Source organism: Marmota monax, unplaced genomic scaffold, assembly GCF_021218885.2.
Source record: "Marmota monax isolate L192 unplaced genomic scaffold, Marmota_monax_Labrador192_F-V1.1 WCK01_AAM20220418_F8-fsc00424, whole genome shotgun sequence".
NCBI lineage: Eukaryota > Metazoa > Chordata > Mammalia > Rodentia > Sciuridae > Marmota > Marmota monax.
The window spans coordinates 247886-272234 of record NW_026695015.1 but is presented as its reverse complement, the minus strand read 5'-3'; the positions used below and the strand labels follow the sequence as shown (position 1 = coordinate 272234).

Here is a 24349-nt window from a genome sequence, read left to right as displayed (position 1 = left end):
CAGACAGACTGATGTTTTGAGGACATTCTAGATTACATGCTAACCCAATACTTCCTCTCTTGCCAAGAAAAAAGTGGATTTTCCGACCTACAATATTGTATATAAAATGAATTTGTGTCTACTAATGCTGTTTTTACGCAAGTCTGCCATGTAATTCAGATGTAAGAACACTAAGTATAAGACTTACTAAGTAAGTGCAAGACTGCTACAGAAAATATAAAACATTGGCTATTTAAGAACTCTTAAAATTGTTTCACAGGCTGTAGGTTTATTTCCATACCTACAGACTGCCTTACCGATTCTGTTTAAATATTCTCTAGGGGCTGGGGATGTGGCTCAAGCGGTAGCGCGCTCGTCTGGCATGCGTGCGGCCCGGGTTCGATCCTCAGCACCACATACAAACAAAGATGTTGTGTCCGCCGAAAAAAAAATAAAAATAAATAAATAAATTCTCTTTAAAAAAAAAAAATAAATAAATAAATATTCTCTAGGAAGAAATCAAACTTCAGAGCAGGTGACTATTTAAGTGAAATACAATCAGTTCAAACCACTACCTTGTTAGTAACTTTTGGCCACAAATATCAAAACTCTTTCCATCCATTTTCCACACTCAAACCAGAGACAAATTATTTTCAATAAACTCTAGTATTTATTAAATTATAAATTTTTTAATCAAAAAGAAAAATGCAGATCAAGAAAAACCTCAAACTACAAGGACTAGACAGCAAAGCCTCTGGGAACGCCATGAAGTGTGTTACAAAGATTCTGAAACATAAGTTATTAACTGTTTTCTTCACAATCCATTTTAATAACTTTACTATATAATAGTTGTTATTCTTCTATTTTTAAATCCCAAATTCACATCTATTTCCACATTAAGCTTCCTGCTCATAATGATACCAAACATCTCACAGGTGCCAAATTTTAGTAATGGTTTTATGCCAATCCATGCAGAAAAATAAGGTAATGCAAGAGTTGGATGACGACTATTAATGCACAGATAATATACACACACTGGCCAAAAGAACTAAAGAAACTTAAAAAAAAAACCAACTATAAAGTAAACAAACATCAAGAAAATGGGAAACTAAACAGCTCTCAACTATTAACACCCAAGTTCCTTACATTAAATAAATTTCTCAACAGACATGTTAGACGTTTTAATTTCAGATCTATCCTTCCCTCACCCCTTCCCACCCCAACTCCCCAAATGCACTACTAGGGATGAGTATAACGTTATGTGGGCAGAAATTTACAGATAACCATTTCAACCTTGAGCATGGAGCTGAAAACTTCTTAAATTTAAACTTCAGTTACTGTGCACTGTCCATCAGGCCTTCTAGATCTGACACTGACACTCACTGTTCCAGCCCCTGCTACTGATCGATCAGGAACTGATCGATCAGCTACTGTCTGGTTTACATTAGGAACCAAAAGTCTCTGTTGGGTCAAGGAGTGCTGTGCAACAACCACAGATACATCTTCACTATCACTACTGGCATCTGATTCGGTTTCTTCAATGGAGGTGTCAGGTACCCTGCTTGAAGAAGGTGATTCATGATCTTCTTCTCCTTCCCCCCTATGACTCCTTTCAGCTATGCTGTCTCCACTGAGTTGTAAATGAGAAAAAGAGTCTTCCAGAGAAGTACCTGCATCAGGGGATGGTGTTGCAGGACTGGTTAACTGGCCATCTACTGATGTTAGGGGCCTTGCAGAAGACACTGGAGGCTGAACAGAAGCTCCACTCTGTGCTGATATGCTGTCCGCTCCATCGGCAGAACTCTCTCTCGCTAGGTTTACGGTATTAGTGTCACAGTCCAGCCTAAGTCCAGCTACTCCCTTCTTTGGTATATCTATTATATCTCGCTTAATCTTCCTGCGACGTCCATGTTCATTTCTCCTATACTGAACCATATTTTCAAGATCAGCAACATACAGAAACCCAGCAATTAACATTTCAGTGTTCTTTTTACCTTTAGAAAAAGCATCTTCCAGCTCTCTACTAGTACGCTCATCATACTGCCACCACCCATTTCTTCCTTCATAATACCATGCATATTCACCATTTCCTCTACTTGCTGCCTTAAGTTCTTCTGGTGACAACAAAGTTGGCTTGTCAAGGAAATCCTCAGGAATTTCTTGTCGACAAAGGGCACATCGCTTTCCAAGCCACGAAGCTCCCTTTACACACAGATAGCAGAAAACATGCTTACAAGGCAGACTGACTGGGTGAACACATGTTTGCAGACAAATGGCACATTCAGGAACAGTTAGAGAAGGTGCAGTATTAGAACAGGACTCATTCGCTTTCCTGTTCGTAGGAACCATGTTTATTGAGTGATCAATCTCACCACAGCCAGCCATCCTAAGAAAATGAAAAAAAAAATACAATATTAAAATCATGTAAATTCTTCCAATATCTAAATTCAACAATTCAGAAAACATAAGTACCTATTACATGCATTGCATGCAAGCCACATAGAACCAAATAGATTGATAAAACCAGATACACACATTTAAAAATGTACAATCCATTCTTGACTGATTTAAAAATGTACAATCCATTCTTGACTGACTACAATCAGACTAAAAACCACAACACAGCCAAAAATTAATTCAGATGACAAACAATGTTGAATCCTTTCCAGGATGATTACTATCAATTTTACAAATTATGCAATACATTAATATATTTGTTACTTCACAAAGAGGCCATATAAAATTAAGACTAAAGCTGAAATCCTAGAAATTCCCTACCTCTGTTATATATGTAAAAACACATGTTTAACCACTCATTTGTCATGCCTAGCCATTTCTTTTCTGTGAAACACTCTTCTAATGGTTTCCTTGTTGGCTTTTTCTATTTTTTCTAAACCCTATGTTCTTCTCACTGTATTCTTTTGAAATGATCTTATCTATACTCATGGCATCAATTACTACTTATATATAAATGATACAAATTAATTCAAACTGTACCTCTCCATTTGGTGTGGCCCTATATTGTCTATTTTAGATCTAGTATATCTGGAAGGTACAAAGCTGAAATCATGATGTTTCTTTCTTACTCCCTAAAATAGCCTTCATGGTGACACCACTATTTGCTTATCCAAGCCAAAAATCCAACTCAGAAACTCTCCTCCTACATGTTTCCATCCAAATAAACCATCATTATATCAATTTTATCTCTCAAATTTTATCTCCTATATTTACCTAATATCCATCTCTACCTTCCCTAGCTATCAAGCAAACATTTGCTTATTAAATTATTGCATATGCCTTTTAATTTGTCCAGGCACAACAGCTGCTTATAAATTGTTTTTTAGGATAATAACCAAAATCTCTAAATCCATCATGCCCTGTATGGTCTGGCCCCCCACTTCCATAGGAGCCTCATCAAACTTCTCCTTGACCAGGCTTCTAACCAAACTGGCTACTCCCTGTAATAATGAGCTTTCCCAATTGGGAACACTCCTTCTCATCTCCTGCTTTCCACACCCCTTTTGATAAGCAAACTAGTATCCATCTTTCACCTCTCTTTAGAAAACCTCTATGACTAAGTCAAATAATCCTGTTAACTTCTTGCTACCACAAACTCCTCATTCTTTATCAGAATTGCACTGTAACATTTACTTTTGTGAAAATGAATGTTTTCAAACCAGATATTTGGGTTTCATTTTAAATAATTTTAACCTAAATTATCGGACCTAAAACTTTTTTTAAACATGTACTTAGATACACCTTGACAATATGTAAAAATTCTGTCAGTGTATGTATTGAAGCAGCACAATGAAGAACTGTATAATGAAAAGCTTCAGCCAGCCAATGAAAGGAGGATAACTAACTGAGAGAGAACTTACATAGTGAAACCAATGCTAGACAAGAAATCTAAAAACCTGGTGAGTCTTACTACCCCTTATTAATTATGTGCTCTTAGTCCTTCAGATAAAATTTTAGTCTAATTTCCTCACCTAAAAAAAAAATCAGAGTTTACAAAGCTCTGGTAAGAATGGCCCTCCAAATACTTAATAATCACTAAAGCCCCATAAAAGTTAGAACCATATAAAATCATGGGAGAAAATGATACCACTAACAAAACTGCCCTGAAAACGAGGGAAAGAGAAATAAAAGGCAAGATTTGTCAAACTGGAAACACTGAACTTAAACACTGACATAAAAATTTGAACTTCTACCTTATTTTATTTGTTCAGATAAACAACATCCACTACACAGTCCATCTAAAGATGAACAAGACATTCATCTTATTTTTGTTTGTTAAATAAGGACACAAACATGCATGTAGATAATCACATTATGCAATAAACAAAATGTGTTAAGATACAAAGCAATGAGAGACAATGTCATTAGGTGGGTGGCCCTGGATAATGGAAGAGATTTCAGGCAGAGACATATGCAAACCACTCAATCATGTAAGCAGTGGAATAGCAGGAGATGGAACTGTAAATGTTATCAGAAGCCAAATAAGAAATATCTGATGACTTTTATTCCACAGTAATAGGAAACCAAGATATATTTAAAAGGGGAAAAAAAACAGGGAAGCAGACTAATTACTGAGAAATGGAAGTAAAGATTCAGAGATTAGAAACCATTAAATATTTAAAATGAGTAAAAATTTCTCTGCACCAGTTAATTCTGCCATTTTAAAGAAGAATATTTAGAATATAATCACCATAAGGACCTTTGCTTTTTGCCCAAGATCAAGAACTCAAAAATAAGTTCAGTGGTGCTGGGTGTGGTGGTACACACCTGTAATCCCAGCAGCTTGGGAGGCTGAGGCAGGAAGATCTAGAGTTCAACGTCATCTCAGCAAAAGCAACATGCTAAGCAACTCAGTGAGACATTGTCTCTAATAAAATACAGAATTGGGCTGGGATGTGGCTCAGTGGTCAAGTGCTCCTGAGCTCAATCCCCAGTAACCCCCACCAAATGAGTCCAATGATTATAAAAAGGGGATCGTCAATAAAAATGTTTAATCAAAAATTGAAAAACAGTATTCTTTGGCTTTAATCACACCACATTCAATCTTGTAATGATCCCATTTTTTTACTGCTTTTTCTGTGTTCTTGTTTCCTTAAGAACTTACTAATAATGTAAATTTTAAAAAAGATTTATCTAGATAAATCTTTTTAAAAATCTAGATTAAAAAATTATCTAGATGAACATTTATCTAGATAAAGACACAACAGAGTCTCCATGGAAGAATTAATCAAAGAAATGCTCAATTTCTAAGTTCTTTTTCAAACCAACTCTAGGTTTATAGAATCCAGCAAAGTACAACTTTCCCTAACCCATAGAAAGTTCTAAATCAAGCAAATATGACTTCCGAATATGTATTAGGCACTGTAGGAACTTTAAAATATTTTTCCTTTTCTTCAAAGATCTTAAAACAACTTAAAGTACAAGTAAAGCACATGCTTCTTAATGGCCCAATTAACACCCCCATCTATCCCACCCTTCCTATCCCAAAAGATATGGCAGTGCCCTCCACATTTCATCTCAAAAACTCTCATTCATTGCAATTTAAGTGAAAGAAATTAATTTCAATGAAATTCTTGAAAGTCTTTTTAAGAATTTCCCTATGTGCCCAAATTTCCAATTAAGAAAAAGAAACCAAGAAAGAAATCCATTTACAAGTAATCTTTTATAAATAAGTAAAAAGCCTGTGATTTGTGATTAAGACAAAGTGATAAAATGGGCTTTTGCTCATCATTATTTTGAAAAAAATAGCAATATCTTACAAATAAATGTCTATATCCTAAACTATCTAGACCACCTGTAAACAAAGAACAAGTTTAAAATTTTATAAATTTAAATGGAATACAAGCCTGATAAAATGCAAACAAGATATCCAACATGTCACTGGGACCAATGCCATACTTTCAAATACATAATTCCAAACGTGTTATATTTGATCTAAGTAAAATTGACCTGAAACATCAGTTTTCCAACACATGCAAGTGGTTTATATATAGAAAAGAAAGTTTCCACTGGTTGCTAGGTGGCTTGCTTATAATCCTAGCAACTCAAAAGGCTGAGGAAGGAGGATTGCAAGTTCAAAGCCAGCCCAGCAACTTACAGAGACTCTATCTCAAAATAAAAAATGGGGGTGTAGCTCACTGGTAATGTGTCCCTGGGTTCAATCCCCAGTAGTATTTGTAAAATTTTTAACTAAAAACATTACTTTCCACTCTGCTTAATGTTATCAATATTTTGTACAACTCTTACCCTTACATGTATAGGTAAAATTAACCAACTTTAAAATGTAAAAAGCAATTATGACCACCCTAGGCAAGGCATGAACTATAAAAGCAATATATTTGGAAAGGTAAAACAACAACTCTGTGCAGATATTTTGTTTCCCTCATCACAATGAAGTTTACTTCATTGGAAAATTTTATCAGAAAACAAACAAGGGACACTGGAGAGCTAAAAGTGCATTATTTCATAGGAAACATTCTCAATTATCAATATGCAATAGCAAATTTTAAATTCTGATTCATTTTAGTCCACAAAGTCAATAACCAAATAAGAAACTGGGAGAAACATTTGTTAATACTTCTTATATAATTCTGGATGAGGCGTAAACAATAGATAAAGAAAAGATATTTAACAATGTAAAGATCAAGCAACCTCAAACCACTAGCCTATATATAAGACATACTTCAAGGCTGTTTTTATAACCATTTTAATCAATCCTACTGTCTCTATTTCACAAAGTTTCAATAATCTTAAAATAGGTGACAGCTCAAATGTATGCAGAGGTTCATACCAATATGTAAATAAGAAATGTTTCCTCATCCATCTTTGTATAGAATAAAGATTTGGTAAAGAATTAATGCTAATAAAAAAGAAGTACTCCTGTCTAATAAATGTTGTATGAAACTCTACAAATCATTTTGCGAAAAAGGAATTTATTTCTAGGTTACTAAATTAAGAGAAATTCAACACAAGGAAATTTGTAGTTAATTTAACTCTGCTAAGGAGCATCAATTAGCACCTATTTTCAAAGACTTTCTTACTAAAAATTCTTCATGTGCTATTTTAACCTTAAGGATTAACCCCATTCTTATTCCCATAGATAAGCCGTGGTAAATACTTCTGCAAGATGGTAAGTGTCTATCAACCCTACTAAGTCTTCTCTCAAAAAAGACAGACCATAAAGCGATAGTAGTGGAACTGATGGAAATCTTCAAGGACTCAGATTTTGTTGAAACTTCTTAAAGATCTTTAATTAAAAAGAAAGGTAAAATTATGATAAACACAAAAAGTCCTCAGCATATAAATAAGAACATTTTAGCCAGCAATAAAAATACCAATCAGGTGTTCACAGATGTTTACTTTTACTATGTTCAAATATAAACATAGGACTATCACTTATTTATTATGTAATATGTGCCAGGCACTGTTTGAAGCACTTTATATTTAATGCTTACATTATCCTATAAAATAAGTCAATTATTTTCCTTATAACATATAAGGGAATTAAGAAAGTTCAAGCGATGTGTCCAAAGACACTGACTCACCATTATTAAGTGATTGAGACAGCTTCAAATCCACGTGATCTGACTCAATATCTATTATCTTAATGCTACAGATTGCCTCCAAAATAACTATGGCCATCCAAATACAAGAACCACCCAAAATAATTTTAGAAAAGATAAAATTTTAAGAAGTTAACAAGAAAATTTGCCAACTAATAAAGGAATGAAAATTCCTGTCACTTGCCCAAAGAGCACTTGTGACTTTCAGTATTTCTCTTTATTCCCTTTCAGTTTTGAACTAAGGAAGAAAATATTTCATCATCTATTATGCCTATGGCACTAGGAAAGAGATACATCATCATATTTCCTATCAAAATGCAAGGGAAGAAAAGTTCATTAACACATGCCTTGCTTATTAGTTTTATGACAGGCACAACAGATACCAGAAGGAAATTGTTACATGTAGGAGGGCACAGGCGTATATTAAATGAATGAAATGTACTTTCCAAGAAGTGGTGCAGCAAAATCTTGTCTTTATGGTATCTTAATAGGTTTAGACATTTATTCTAAATACAATGGTTCTTAAACATTTTGGGGCTAGTTTTATCAGGAGTTTGATGAAATCTTACGTCAAATTTCAAGGGGTTAAAAGATCTCTATAAAGTTGATCCACACATGAATCCCTATAGCAGCCAGGGGAATTCACTGAAACATTTTACTTTAGAAAATAACAAGTTAATAATTTTTCAAAATTTTAGACAGCAGTCTGGAGAAAAGTTTGGTAGTGGGGGAGGGCAAAAGGCAACTGGAATTTATATACATCCAGGTAGAAATCCAATATAAGATAATGAAAGGGAGGGTGCCGACATAAGGTTCCAACAGTAGAATATAAGAAATGCTAAAGAATAGAAAAGATGGAGAGTGGCACTATTCTCCAGGATTCAGAATTTGAGGAGACTTTTGTCTCAGACACAAGGACTTTAAGATATTTATAAGGTTTCCAGGAGGAGATAGGTAGATGATAGCTATATTTACTAGATTGGTATTCTAATCTAGACAGAAATCAAACTGCCAAAAAATCTGATGAGTCACCAACACATACCCAATTCTTGGAGCCATAAAAATCGATAAATCCCCAAATTAAACCCCCAAAGAGAGCAGGAAAAGAGGCCAAAGAACCTTGGGTTACTCTAAAATTTATAAATGAGGTATGATAGCCTGCAAGAAAGATGGGGAACAAAGAGAGAACATCACCACAAAAGCCAACAGTGGAGACATTTGCAAAAAAAAAGAAGTGTCAAACAAAGAGAAAACTATAAAAGTTACTGTGGTCAAATTTCAATTGATTGAACTGCATGTTGCAAAAGTTGTGAACTCCACATCCTGATTTGCTATTTTGATTTTCCAAAGACCATCAAGCCTGCTATGGATAACTTTTTAATTTAGCAAATACATCTTTTTTTCCCTGTCCCCCAGACTACTATAAAACTTTTCCAATGTCTAGTTTAAGAGATACTCTGACTCCAATGTCACTGAGAAATTACATAAGCCAAAGATAAATCTTCAAAATCTACCTGCATCTTTACTCTGCTTTATCATCATTCCTCCTGAGAACATGGTACTGCTGGTTGTTTTCAAAACTAACCCTCCAATTTCTAGTGTTAATGCCATGCCTTAACTCCTCCAAGACTCTAATATTTCAAAAATCAATTAACATGATAAATCTAATGACCTCTTTTAATGCAATCTATTCAATACTATTGCACTAAATAATATTAACCATCTATTCTGTTTCTTAAACTTCATACTTCTCATTTCCATAATAGCATTCTCAATACCTTCTTTCATTTCTTTTTATCTTCTCTGGCATCCTTTAAATACCATTACTTCTCACAAGTGGGTAGTACTATATTCTATGCCTAGACAACCTACAAAATATTTCACGTTAATATATAGACCTATACGACTCTCAACATCTACTATCCAGAAATCTTCAACCTAAAGTCCATATTTCTAATTCTGTATTCAAAAGGTTTTCCTCAACATTCTCATGGTACTTGAAATATGACTGAAAACAACATTATCTGTTCCCCTTAATCTGTATCCTCTTTGTTCTCTACCTTGGATAACACCTGGAGCCACTCCTGGTGCTACCTTATTCCTTGGCCACTTCTCTCTCTCTCTCTCTCTTTTTTTAATACAACAGAACACTCTTTAAATATGTCCCCTTTATTCCCAAAGACTGTGACCCTAATTCTAGACTCCTGGACACACTCTTGTAAAAAATAGTAACCTTCCAACTGATTTCAGTCTTTTCTCCCTCAAGTCAATCATGTTTAATTAATCCTCTTTCAATTTTCAATAGTTTATTTATATATATATATATATATATATATATATATATATATACACACACACACACACATATATATATATATAAAATTAAATTCAAAATCCTAAGTATTACCTTTCAAGACCATTGATGTGGGTTTTACACTGAAACAGACTTAGATAAAATCTAAGCTTTACCAAGTATTTTTAATATGGTTACCTAACATTTTCCAAATTTACTTAAAGACAAAAATTACTGAACCCAAATGTTTTAGTTAGCATCTCGGAATCTGTACTTTAATAAAGTGCCCCAAGGGCACTTATTCTCTCTCAGTACACACTGACTCAGGCAAGTGACATAATCTATTTTTTCATCAGCAGGTGAGACAACTAGTGTAATATACAGTGATAAAACTCAAAAACTCAAATAAAACACCCAGTAAGCCCCTTGTAAAATAGTAGGTACTAAATAAACATTTAATTTCTTTTACTTACACTCTGAAATCTCTTTCTCCTACCCTACTTTTCGAAACAGGACTGTTCCCCAACCTACCTAAAATGCCCTGATATTAGACTGCTATATCCCTCCTTATTCCTTTGGCTTGAAAATATTTTCTAACTTTCTCTGATAAATTAGTCATTTTTTAAGGCCAAACTAAAAGTTCTTCTGTCCACTTTCAACCACTCAGATGGGACTAATTTCTTACCCTCAATTCTAATAGCATTTTACTGTTATCTCAATATGACATTTAATTGCATACTCACACACACACACACACACACACACACACATACATTTGTCTCATATACTAGAACATAGCGAGTTCCTTGATGATCAATAGCTAGACTATCTAACCAAGAAGATTAAACAAAAAAATAGAGGCTGGGGATGCAGCTCAGAGGAAAAGCATTTGCCAAACATATACAAAGCCTCATCTTGTTCAATCCTCAACATAGGGAAAAAAAATGATAGAATAGATTAACATAATTAAATAATAGATACATGTGTCCTAGTTTTTTTTTTAAAAAAAAGGGTTACTGGTATCATTTTTCTTTTACCCAATTCTCAACACTAAGAATGATACGGTCATACTTTCAAAGGAAGTACAGAATCAGATATACTAACTAGGAGAATATGGAATAGTGCCTACAAGGGTTACTCTGGTTCAGTAATTTAAACACTATAATCACAAAGCTTCAAAAGCCAGTGAAATGTGTGATAATTTTTTTATGACATCAAGTTAAATAATGTTCATATCAATTTGAAAGAAAAAACTATTATGTTCATTGTGGGAAATGTTATTGATGAAACACTGTGGGAAATGTTTCATCAATAACCATCAAGTTCAATATGAGCAAGTTCAGGGTAATCTAGCATTTTAAAGCATATTAAACAAAGACTAAATGACAGGAAAATAAAATTGTATATCAGAGTGAATTGATATGAATAAAAAGCAACAGTACTAATTAAAAACTCAGCTATGCTCTGAAGAAATGCCTTAAATTTAGTGAAACAAGTTTTTAGTAATTACTGTTTTTATAACCCAGACAGTTTCTTGTTTATAAAACCAGATACTGTCTAACTGCGTCATTTATTAAAATGTTAAAAGAAAGGTAGACCCTAGAGGCCCTGGAGATCTTGCCAGTTTTCTGGCCTTTAATAAGCAAATTCCTGTTTTCAGTTTCACTTCTTACAGAGATTTTTTTCCCCCATAGGATAATTTAATGCAAATAAAATTGCTAACTTAATAAAGCATCTATAAGCCAATACAAAATGCTCATTTGATATAATTAAAACTAAACATAACAGACCTTTGATTGACAGTCTTTTATACCAAGCCATTGCAAGTTTTGAAAAACCATGATGCTATACTTACATTTCTATTACAGATTCCACAGATGCCTGCCACAAAAATAAAACATCATCTTCATCAGCAGTCAGCCAGATTGTAGTATATTCTCTTCCACTGCTGGTTCATTCTTTGTGCTACAAAAGAAAAAAAATTTCACTATCAATTTCTCTATAGACTAATCAAGATCAACAGAATTAGTTAATTATGACTGACCCTTTCACAAGTCTATGGCAAATCTTATCTTTAAAGTAAAAAACAAAAATCAAAAACCAATCATGTGAGCTGGAATGTAGCTCAGTGGTAGAATGCTTCGCTAGCATATGTGAGTTTGATCCCCAGTACCAGAAAATAAATCAATAAAATGGGTATTAAAAAAAAAAAAACACCAAGGATGCCTGCTTTTTCATCACTGATAACTGGATGTTCTAGCAGAGTAATTAGAATGGAAAAAGAAATTAAGGACATAAAAATTGCCAAGAAAGCCGGGCACAGTGGCACATGCCTATAATCCCAGCGGCTCAGGAGGCTGAGGCAGGAATGAGTTCAAAGTCTACCTCAGCAAAAGTGAGGTGCTAAGCAACTCAGTGAGATCCTGTCTCTAAATAAAATACAAAAAAATAGGGCAGGGGATGTGGCTCAGTGGTCAAGTGGCCCTGAGTTGAATCCCCAGTACCTACCCCCCCCACAAAATGTCCAGAAATAAGTTTTTTAAAGTGTCTAAGTAAAATTGTCTCTATTTTCTATAAATAGACAAAAGATTCCCAAAGAATCCCCAAGAAAGTTAATTATCAAGTCTGGCAAAGTTGTGATTACAAGTTTCACACACACACACACACACACAAGTTTTGTTTCTATATCAATAACAGTCAACAATCCAAAAAAAAAAAAAAATCCATGAAGTGATTCCAGTTAATAGCATCCAAAAGAATAAAATAGCTAGGAATCAACCAAGGAGGTAAAAGACCTGTACATTGAAAATTATATTACTGAAAGAAATAAGAAGAGCTAAACAGGTGGAAAGAAAACCAGCTTTCATATATTTAAAGACTTAATATGTTAAGACAACAAATACTACCCAAAGTGATCTACAGATTTGACATTAAGAGGACCAATGTTATCGAAGTGATCTACAGATTAAATGTAATTCCTGTCAAAATCCCAGCAACATTTTTGCAGAAACGGAAAAGCCAATCCTCACATTCATACAGAATTGTAAGGAGCCCCAAATAGCCAAAACAATCTTCAAAAAGAATAAAAAAGTTGAACAATTCCCACTTCCCAATGTTAAGACAAAGGTCCAGGCATCAAAACAGTACAGTGCTGGCATAAGGACAAAGACATAAATGAAATAGAATTGAGAATCCAGAAATTAATTTTTCAAAAAGGGTATAAAATCCATTCAATGTGGAAAGATTATTCTCTTCAACAAATGTTGGGACTACTGAATTTCCACGTGCAAAAGGATCAAGTCAGACACTTACTTTACAGGATATGCAAAAATTAACTCAAAGTAGATCAATGATCTAAATATCAGAAGTAAAACCATAAAACTTCTAAATGGGCAAATTTTCACAACCTTGGAATTGGTAATAAAGTCCTAGATATAACACAAAAAGCATAAGTAGCAAGAAAAACAAACAGATTGGATTTTATCAAAATTAAATCTTTTGTGTGTCAAAAGCCATTTGTCAAGAAAGTAAAAAGAGCCAGAGAGGCGGGCACACACCTGTAATCCCAGCAGCTACAAATTAATTCAAAGCCAGCCTTAGCAACTTGGTGAAACCATGTCTCAAAAAAAACTGCTGGGGATGTGGTAATACCCCCTGAATTCAATCCCTGGTACAAAAAAAAAAAAAAAAAAAAGAAAGAAAGAAAAAAGAAAAGAAGTAAAAAGATAATCTACCTATAGCACGGAAGAAAATTTTTACAGATAATGTGTTTGATTTAAAGTTTAGAATAAAAATTTCTACAACTCAATAACAAAAGGACAAAAAAGAATGAAAAATAAGCAAAGAACTTGAATAATGACTTTGCCAAAGAGATACAAATAGTCAATAAGCACATGAAAAGATGCTTAACATAGTGATTGGGAAAATGTAAAAGTCTCATTGATATAGCTACTGTAATGACTATAGTTTTTAAAAACATGAATAAATGTTGGTGAGAATGCGGAGAAACTGGACCCTCAATCATTGCTGTTGAGAATATTAAATTGGGTATCTATTATGAATAACAATTTGATGGCTCCTCAAAAAGTTAAACATAATTACTATATTCCCCAATAACCATGCCCCTAGTTATACATCAAAATAATTGAAAACAGGACTTAAATGGGTATTCATATACTAATCTTCATCACAGAATTATCAGTGAAAAATCAGAGATGATTCAAAGTACTCCTCAACAGATGAATGAATAAATAAAACATGATATGTAATCATATATTACTCAGTAATAAAAAGGAGCAAATGAAGTTCATCCAACATAGGTGAATGTTGAAAACATTATGCTAAATAATCCAGACATAAAGAGGAAAACATTAGATTTAATTCAATTTAAACAAATGTTATAGGTATACGGAAATTAAGAAGGGGGAAAGGAGTTATTGTCCAATAGGTATACATTTTCTGTCAGAAATGATGAACACTTTATAGAAATATACAGCAGTGATGGTTACACAGCATTGCAAATAAAATTAACTACACTGGATTATACAATTAAAATAGCTAAATCATAGAATAATTTTACTTGTCTTATACCACACTAAAAAACTTTCAAGTAAAACAAGACCTGTATGGACAAAGAAGCAACAAAAAAGCCAAGCCGCCCATCATATAACATTGAATGTATTCGGCAGTCATAGCCTTCCTGCAAGGGAGGTGTACAAAGGCAGTTGTGATCACATTAACTAGGACTTCCTGCTATTTGCATGCCCAAGTTCACAACCTTTAATGGAAGCTCTCTCAAGATTCCTCCTGTTCAGAAAATCCAGAGGTACCATATAGAACACCACTTCAATCACTAATTTTTTTCTCACTTTGTATTTCCTGCTTACACTTCAATTTATCTACTGCCAAGAGGCATACCATACTACACAGAACTTCAAATGAAGCAGACATGATTAACTAAATAGATGAAAAACCTCACAATAAGCACAAGGTAGGTCAGGCTTCAATCTTGTCTTTTGGTTCCATGTGCCTCTTATATTGCGGTCATCTATCTCCCCAAGGTATCTAGTGATTCTAAAGATAAATATTTGTAATATATGTGGTCTCTAAAATGCAAGACAGCTTATTCTACCAGAATAATAGAACAAACAAATTTCAGAACCAGTAAACTTTCATGGGCTGGGGTTGTGGCTCAGTGGTAGAGCACTTGTTTAGCATGTATGAGGCACTACATAAAAATAAATAAAATAAAATAAACGTATTGTGTTCATCTACAACTAAAAAAATGAAAAAAAAAACAGTAAACTTTCAAAAGTAATTGACTAAATAAGGTTTCTAAGTAATATGGCTTTTTATTTGCTGACTTTAGATGACACAAGCTCCATTATATGACTTTCCTTGCAACCCTCACTTTGCCTGAAAGTGCCTACAAATTCCATGGCATAACAGAAGAGCATTCACATCCCTCTTGCAGCCTACTCAAAAGAGAAACTACCCATTTTCACACAATCCATCTGCTTCCTATCTGCAAGTCAGGAGGAGACATTCTACTGTTCTAACGTCTTACTTATTCTTTGAAGTCTCTCCCATTGGCTATAATATATACAATACCCTACTGTTACTCTCTCTCTACCTTCACTACTGATCTTTCTCTTTACCCTAATTCTGACATCACTATGAGCCTATTACACATACTTGAGAATGAACCATTCAACATCTCAGGGGTTTCTAATACTTGCCCCAACATATTAATTAGAATTATGTTTGCTATAAATGTGCATTCTCCTTCTCTACACCCAGAGATTCTAGGCCAGTGGTACTGATGCAGGTAGTCTAAAGAACACAAAACTGTCCTCAATTTTCAATTTCTGAAATCCTAAATGTAATTAACTTCACTTCTTCTCAGTAACAAAAGAATCACCACCACGTTTGGAACTAGCTGACACCTAAAACTGCTGCCTCTCAGATCACAAGCACTGGTCCTTTCAGTTTATTTACTCATTCCCACAACTGCTAATTTTGGAGACCTCCAGCTTCTTGACCAAATCCTTTTCTTTATCCAGTTCCTGATCTCATTTTCTTTCCTGCCCAAATTGGAATACAGTTTCTTAACCCCTAAGTCCCTCACAGCCTTGTCTCTCATCTATACACTCCACATATCCCCATCTTTGCATAAATCTTACAATGAAGTAACATCTCAACTTCTATGCCTTTATCACCTAATTGTTGATGGGGGGGGGGGGGAAACCCGCTTACCTCCACTCTCCCTTTCAACCAACCATACCAGAGTGTGCCAATTTTTATTTCTAACACCTCTGAAATCTATTCTGTAACCTCCTATCCATTACTAACACCTTAGTTTAGACCCATTTCTCACCTGGAATACTCTTCACAGAAACTGGCTTGCTTCTATTATCACCCTCAAATTCATTCCGTGATAAAGGACAAAACAGACCAAATTCCTTCCATACCTGAAGCCCAATATTGCCTCCCTGGTCTATAAAACAAAGGCAAAGCTCCTATAACAAAGGCCTTAGTGATCTGAACCCTAAACAAACAACTCTCTACTCTTTTTTAACTCTGATAACCACCATCATAGATTAGTACTCCAGTTATGCCAACTTACTCATCCTCCAACCTTCCACTTATCATTTCCTTTTACCTGATATAGCATATTCTTTTACAGTTTCTTTTATGCCTATTTGTTCTTCAATATATTGCTCAGGAATAATTATCCCTACCCTTTCTTTTAATTGCCTCCAGAAAGTCAAATGTTCCCTCTTCTCTATTTTCTGTTTTTCTTAAAATATTTTCCATTATTTTCAGTGGTGTATTATAGTTGTATAGAAAGGTGGGATTGTTACATATTTTGGTATGTTCTTCTATTACTGAAATTATCACATGCACTGAGAGTATTAGTTTTCAAAGCCTGATTCCTCTATTAACCCATTAAGTCCCAAGTTTTTAATTCAGTGACTATGTCAATAAAATTGACACAGGTTTATTAAAATAGATTGGAAATCATAATCTAGAACTTATATAGCCTTTATTATCTTAATAACAATAATACAGATTGTTCTATAAATAGGACACTGGGACAATATAATTTTCTCAAACATTCATAAAAATGTTTTCTGCAACACATTTTTTGCAGTACAAAAATACAGGTCATAACTCGTTAACAAATAACCACAAGCAGAAACATGTTAAGAATTTGTCAGGCAGCAGTGCAGTGCACAACACATTACTATACAGTATACATTGTCCCAGAGTCCTATTTATAGAACAGATACTTAATGAAAATTGATAAAAAATTTGATATACTGTGCATGCCTTGAAATAAAATGACAACTAGTTCTAGAAATGAAATAAAATGACAACTAGCTCTAGGTTAGTTCTGGAAAATGTTTTCATGAACGCATTTCTTACATTTGTATAAGTTATGTAGGTAACATTTGGTTCAGTTTAACATTTAGTAAAAGTAACTTCCACAGTAAAGTTTATACCAATTTACAATGAAGTTAAAAATATTTTTGAATGCACTTATCATTCATCTGTTACTTTTATCAATAGAACTTTAAAAACAATATATATTTCAAAGTTAACGGAAGTAGTATATATGTTGCTCAATTTAAGCTTTTTTATAGGTGTTCCACATCTGGGATAATAGGACAAAAAGATCTGAAAAATAAGCCTCATGAAGACAGGACCATTTTTACATCTTTAAGTGGCTAGTAAACTGCCAATCATTTTTTATTTGAATTGGTAGCTATTACATAAATGAAAAATTACCTTTCAAAAATAACCAAATTTGTTAACTCACATAACAAAACATTTGAGTTCTGTGAACAAGGCACCAAGCTCAAAGCTACAAAAGATGTTAAGATAACTAATTTTTTTAAGAACTTAAAAATTTAAGAGAGGGATGTAAACTGTAACTACATTTACAAATAGATTCAAGTCAACATTATATGTTTTGGAAGATATACCTAACTATTATTCCCTGGCAGTGAATTCTCCAGAATGCACATAAAAATCCAGCAATAAGCCAAAACAGGATTCTGGACAGCCAAAAGACCTTCATAAAGCTCTTTCCCTAGGGATAAAGGTAAAGATGACCATACAGGATGGCCTAGCATTTGTCCAGTATAGTCCTTTGTTTCAAGTATCCTGGAAAATAAATTATATAAACATCCTATTCTTCACCATAGGGTATTTGGATCATCATTCAAAAGTAGATTTACACTTTACTCCCATTCTAAGATCAAAAACTACTGCTAAAGACTGCTGTTGATCATTAACATTAGTTGGTCATTAGTGGTGCTTCCCTATTCTGCAAGTTTTTAAAAACATCTTAATCAATCATTTTAATCTCTTATTCTAGGAACATTTGATTGACTGTTAAACTCCAATCTGGAAGATTTAATTGCCCATTTCTTTTAAAAATCTTATTAGACCACTGTTTATACTTTAATAATTTGATTATTCTTTTTATTCTTATTGATTCTTGCTTATTCTTATCTTGTTCATAAATATGTTAACTATGAAACAAACTGATGCTTAAAGGAACCTAGGTTAACTGAAGCAAAGTAGCTTTAAAGTAATATACAGAAATTTCCTAAATATTTTCTATTTGGGTACCTAAATAAGTTCTGACCTTGTTTTATAGATCTATTTCACATAGCTGGAAAAAAAAAAAAAAAAAAAAGCTGTAGCCACACTGAAGTAAAAGCTTTTCAAAATGTACATTAAAACAAAAGTGATTTTTAAAATGTCTAGTTTATATAAGGCGATAGAGTTCTATCATTCTGATTTCCCTACTTGTAGACTAATAATTGAATCCAAGCAATTCACCTTATCAACAAAATAATATTCTCTGAAAAAGTCCTTTAAAAACAGAAACAGAAACAGAGACCTATTCACACATTATATGACAGCAAAACATCTACTATAAACAGACACTTTTCCACACTCTAATCCTTCCCATTCAATAGAACACTCTCACCCTCATTATACCCCTCTAGTTTAATTAGATTTTGTAAACAATATCTATCATAGACGGTAATCTCTATTCCAGTATGACCTTTCCTTATATTAACTAATACCCTTTTCTAGAAAACACGATAAAAATATTTATTTAGCCTAATATTTCCTTTTTATTCTTTTTTTAAAATTCTGGCCTCATGTAATTGTCAGGACTCTCAGAAATGTCTTCCACCAATTTTTAAAATCTTGATGATTCTTTTTATTCCTTTAAAGAGTTTTGTTTTTGTATGAGAGATGGAACCCAGGGACTCTTCACCACTGAGCCACATCCCCAGCCCTTTTAATATTTTATTTAGAGACAGGGTCTCACTAAGTTGCTTAGGGCCTAGCTAAATTGCTGAGGCTGGCTTTGAAAGGAACCAGGTATAGTTATTCTTTAACAATAAAATAAACTCAAATACTATCTTTCTATGTTCTTGGTGCATTTTTTAAAGTATTTCACTTGTAAGTATGCATTATCTTTCAAAAATAATTTATAAGTCAATATAAGTAAGTTGGTCCTTCAAATTTGAGATTTAGTAATACTACCCCATCAATAGATATCACTCCAGCTAAAAAAGGAGACAAAACTTTATAAATGTAAAACAGGACTCCTGTGGAATCCCTAAAAGAGTGCATATAGTACATATAATATTTTTAAATATTGCAAGTTAGGATGACATTTTAAATTTCTATCTCAAGGATAATTTCAAAGTAGAGGCTAGATGGATAATGAAAGTTGGGGGAAGGAAAATAAACTAAAATGTTAGTAGCAATCAGATCCTAACTATGCAAACTTTGGTTCCCAACCAGCAATACCAGCATGACCTGGGGGGTTCTTACAAATGAAAATCTGAAGCCCTACCCCAGACCCATAGAATCAGGTCTCTCAGTGATTTAAAGGCTTCTATAGTCTCATTATATCACTGCATCCTCCAAACAACCTGTAAAAAATGACTAATACCCATTTCACAAATGAGCAACCCCAAATTCAGAAGGCTAATAACTGACCCAAAGTCACAGAGGTATTAATACCTGATAGGATTCAAACTCAAATACACTGATGTATTTTTAAAAATCCTTTCTACAATGTATTCTCTCTCAAGGAAAAAAACTAGAATAGTTTTGTACCTAAAATATTTTGCAAACACATATGTAATTTCAAGTATAACACAAAGAAATAGGTGATATTAACTTTTATTTTATTCAAATCAATGTATCTACAATGTTACCTTTTCAATATGTATTCATTGTAAAGAAATTATTAATGAGATATTTTACATTCATGTGTGTATACTCTGAAATTCAAAGTGTACTCTACATTTACAGCATAATTCAGACTGGACACATATCAAGTAATCAATAGCTCCAGGTGGTCAGTAGCTACCATATTGGGCAGTGCAGATCTACAATTTTTTCCTTAGCAACTTTTTTGTAAACACAAAACTGGCAAGTTATTACAGTAATCAATAAAAAGAAAACAATGAACTCCATGTTAATTCCATGCATATTCTATTCTGATCAGTTAACAAGTTTAGGTGGGCCCAATTCTGCCAAGCTGACCATCAACTACAACCTCTGCAGAATATAATTTAAAAAGCCCTGGGATAGGGCTTCACAAAATAGGGTATATATGTAACACTTAGAACTGTCATGTGAAAAAGTCCCAAATCTTCCATAATATCTGAAAACAACATTTTTTTTTTAAAAAAAAAAAGAGGGAAGAGTGATGCTTCCATTTTATTCAAACCCAGGAAGAGAGAATATTGTAATTTTAACCACAGGCCCAGAAATAATTAAACAAAAAATAAATAATTCAAATATTCATAATTCTGTTGCAATGAATGATTTGTAAATTATACAGACTCAATGTGATGATCTATTAAAAAAGTAACAAAAGCATTAGATTACAGTTGTGGAGGAAAAAAAGGGGTGACAGATTAATTTATAACTATATAAAGAGGTTTAGAGATTATCAGTGATTATTTTTTACATAACCAATTAAAATAAGTACAACTGAAAATGAAGTAATATTGCGTAGTTTAAAATTTGTGACTACTGAATTCATTCATTCTATTATTTGAATAGTTATTTCTTATGAAAATATCTAGAATTAAAAGTCCAATTTTCAAGTCTGTCACAAATTTTTTAAAAAGCCATTTTCTTTTCCCCAGATAGTAAATTCAAATAAATAATTCTTTTAAATATATAAATACATAATGTTTATCTAATGATGTGTGTACAATATTATATAATAAATATGTATACACATTCTCACACAGGAGAAAAAGGAATGAAGAGTAGAGATTAGGTGATTTAGTAGATAAACCTTAACAGTTTCTTAAGAGTTCCAAATTAAGAAATGTAACTAAATACCATAATGTATCTATTTTTGGCCTTCATCACCCCAGTTGAAGACCAGCTTACAAAAAAACACAGGTCACACTTGGAAGACCATATCCATTTCAGCTGAATAGGGTCCAATACTTTATTTTAAATAATTCTTTCCCAATTATATATCATTTCCCTTTAAAAACCATCTATTTACTGCGTTCACAATCTTAATACTTAAGCATTAAACCTTTACAATTCTTCTCTCCAAGGTCGGGCTTGCATTTTATTTCAATATGGTATGTACATGTGAATAAATATTGTCTTTTAATTATATCAAATATAGGAGGTTCATGGCCAGCACCATTCTATAAAAAAGTCTCTAATTAAATTTGTGATCTTGGTCAAGTCATAACTGCCATGTCTTTGTTACTTCTCCCTACACTATAATTTTGTAATTCTAAGTGCATTAATAGGCATTTAACAAGGGCTGGGGATGTGGCTCAAGCGGTGGTGCACTCGCCTGGCATGAGTGCGGCCCAGGTTCGATCCTCAGCACCACATACAAACAAAGATGTTGTATCCGCTGAAAAGCTAAAAAAAATAAATAAATATTAAAACTGTCTCTCTCTTTAAAAAAAAAAAAAAGGCATTTAACAATAGGCTCTGTTTTAATTAACCCGAAAGACAATATGGCACAAACACTAAATAGAATACAGAAATAGACACAGGTGGTTGTTGCCCAGTGTTAGTTTCTATACTCACAAACATTGTTCCTAATTCAGCCTGCTGTTTTACAAATTCAGATTCCTTAATCAAAGGAAACCAGGCAAGAGAAAAGTCTCAGCACCTTTCATTACTAACACCAGAGGAAAAAAACAAGTATAACCCCAATAACCCCTTTGTTAGAAGTTTCATGCAAATACAGAAAATGATATTATTTAAACAGAAAATTGTGAAATTATTTAATCCTATCATTTTCATCTTTTAATTTAAGAAATCATCTTGAATTTTTTCAAAACAAGTCTGCTCCTTTCTTCTGACAATTCAAGTCAGTGAAAACTGAAACACTTTACCAGGTTTCTCCTACAAGGAAAAAAAAATGTCATTTCCTTTTTAATCCCTCTTGTCTAATGACCAGATATTTGGAGAAAGTTTTCCTGATGATAATAATTCTACCACTTTCTTAATGGCCAACAAAAAAAGAGAAACTTTCAAATGTTTAAGTACCAGTCTTTTCCTTCTGTCCACAATTTCCACTGGCCCATTTGACATGTAAATTCTAAATCCAAGTGCTCCAATTAAAATACCCAAGGCAAAACAAACGCATCCAAAATCTATTTTTAGAGTGGCATTCACTCTTTAGTTTTCTCTTTAAAATGAGATTTACTTGACCTATTTTCCTGTGTTTTTACAGCACCCAGACATTGAACAAACAATGTGCTAGTCAAAAAAAAAACCCAGCAAAGCCAACATCACAAATCCTATTATTTGTGTGGGTCAATTTCTTCGTGTCCTAATATGCCCCGTCTTTTTGAAGTCTACATACAGTCATTTACTAAAATGTTGTAGGTCTTCCAAATTTTGTAATTACATACTGCTTTCAATGTCCAAGTTATATGTTCACATCTCCGCTTGAAAAGTACATGTATACACACACACACACACACACACACACAGTCTGTGTGTGTGTGTGGGGGGGGGGGGAGTGCCCTGGCACCTGAAATGTCAATCATTCAAAGAACAAAGCCTTTCCTATCATATCTTAGCTTTCTTCTTCCCCTCAGTTCTACATTATTTAAGTATTTTTAGAATGTAACTTAAAATGTTCAAAACTTGGAAGTACGGGCTCACTAAAATGGCACTTAGAAAAAAAAAAAAAAAAACGTATACCAGAAAGACTCCCAAGAAAAAAATCTTGTTGCCAGAATATATGGTAAAGTTACAGTCCTACAGAGTTTACCTGTGAAGAGAGCTGTTCCATCTCCACACTAAAAAACAATGTTACAGCGTTTCTTTAGAAGTCTTCAGAAAATAAACTAGCGACAACAATGGAAGACCATACTCTTTCAAATGGGATGGAGAGTAGGAAGAGAACTCCGCACCCGGTAACCAGAACAAAGCAACAACCTCGGCTTTAAAGACGCACAGAGGCTGGAGAAGCTCTATGGGTACTCTGGACACATCTCCTGATTATTCCAATGCTTTAATAATGGTCAAAACAACTGATAAGATGCAATGCTGGGTTTCAAATGGGCAAGGTGGAAGGATTGCTCTCTCAGTGTTAGGCAAGCCCCAGGGGCTGAGTAGAGAAGAGAGGGAGAAGAGAAAGCAGCAGCGAAAGACTCCAAGAAAGACAAAATCCAGAGACCGTGCGCCCTGACTCCGATCTGACCCAGGGCCCAAAGTGTTTGACCACACACAGAACAGGGTGCAGGCTATCCCCCAAATCATCGTCGCCCCTAAACCTTGAGGCCAGATGGTGCCCGGGTAGAGGCCTGACACCATCGCGGAAGGGGAGACGAGGGACCCGCGGCCACCCAAGGCAGCGACACAGACCGGGCGGAAGAGGCTGCGCAGTAATGGCCGCTGCTCCGCCTCTCGCACCCTGGCTGCGACCAGCTCCGGCCATCGCCCAGGGCAGGGGCTGCGGCGCCCTCCGGCAACGCAGTGGCCGTCACAGTCTTCTTGCCTGCGACAGCAGCCAAAGCGGGGGCGACGGAAGGGCTGAGCGGTCCCCTCCCGCCTCCGCGCGGACAGTCGGGACCGCGCCGGCCCAAAGGCGTCCATCTACGTACCGGCCCCTGACCCCGCCGCCGCCCCTCTGAGGCCCCGAGCGCAGGGCCGATCCGAAGTGCGTCGCGGCAGAAGGTGACACCGCGGGCTATGCCACCTCTCCCCGAGTTAGGATCCCCCAGTGACTGACTTTCACCTTGCCCCCTACCAGGGCTTCGCCCCGACTCCCACCTCTCTGGCCACAGCCGAGGCCACCTCGCAGTCTTTTCTCTTCGGCCTCTGAGCCCGCACCGGACGGGGACGCGCGCGGCCGTCACGTGACCGCCCGGCGCTCGCGGGGGCGGGGCCGCGCGGGGAGGGAGCCGCGCTTCGCACCCGCGCACGCGCGGGCGTGTCTGCCCAGCCT

General features: G+C 34.8%; 1 protein-coding gene across 3 annotated transcripts; it reads right to left on the bottom strand.

Moving 5' to 3' along the window:
* Window positions 1–626: 626 nt before the first annotated feature.
* On the bottom strand, window positions 627–24280 carry Rnf146 (ring finger protein 146). Of its 3 annotated transcripts, none has more exons than XM_046427604.2 (3): window positions 24175–24280; window positions 11708–11817; window positions 627–2365 (listed from the first exon to the last, which is right to left on the bottom strand). In XM_046427604.2, coding segments are annotated over exons 2-3 (1065 nt in total). In that variant the 5' UTR covers window positions 11710–11817; window positions 24175–24280; the 3' UTR covers window positions 627–1302. The 3 variants fall into 3 exon arrangements, with proteins under 3 accessions (XP_046283560.1, XP_046283561.1, XP_058429671.1); XM_046427605.2 differs by lacking the exon at window positions 24175–24280 and adding an exon at window positions 24006–24145; XM_058573688.1 differs by lacking the exon at window positions 24175–24280 and adding an exon at window positions 23767–23785.
* Window positions 24281–24349: the final 69 nt, after the last annotated feature.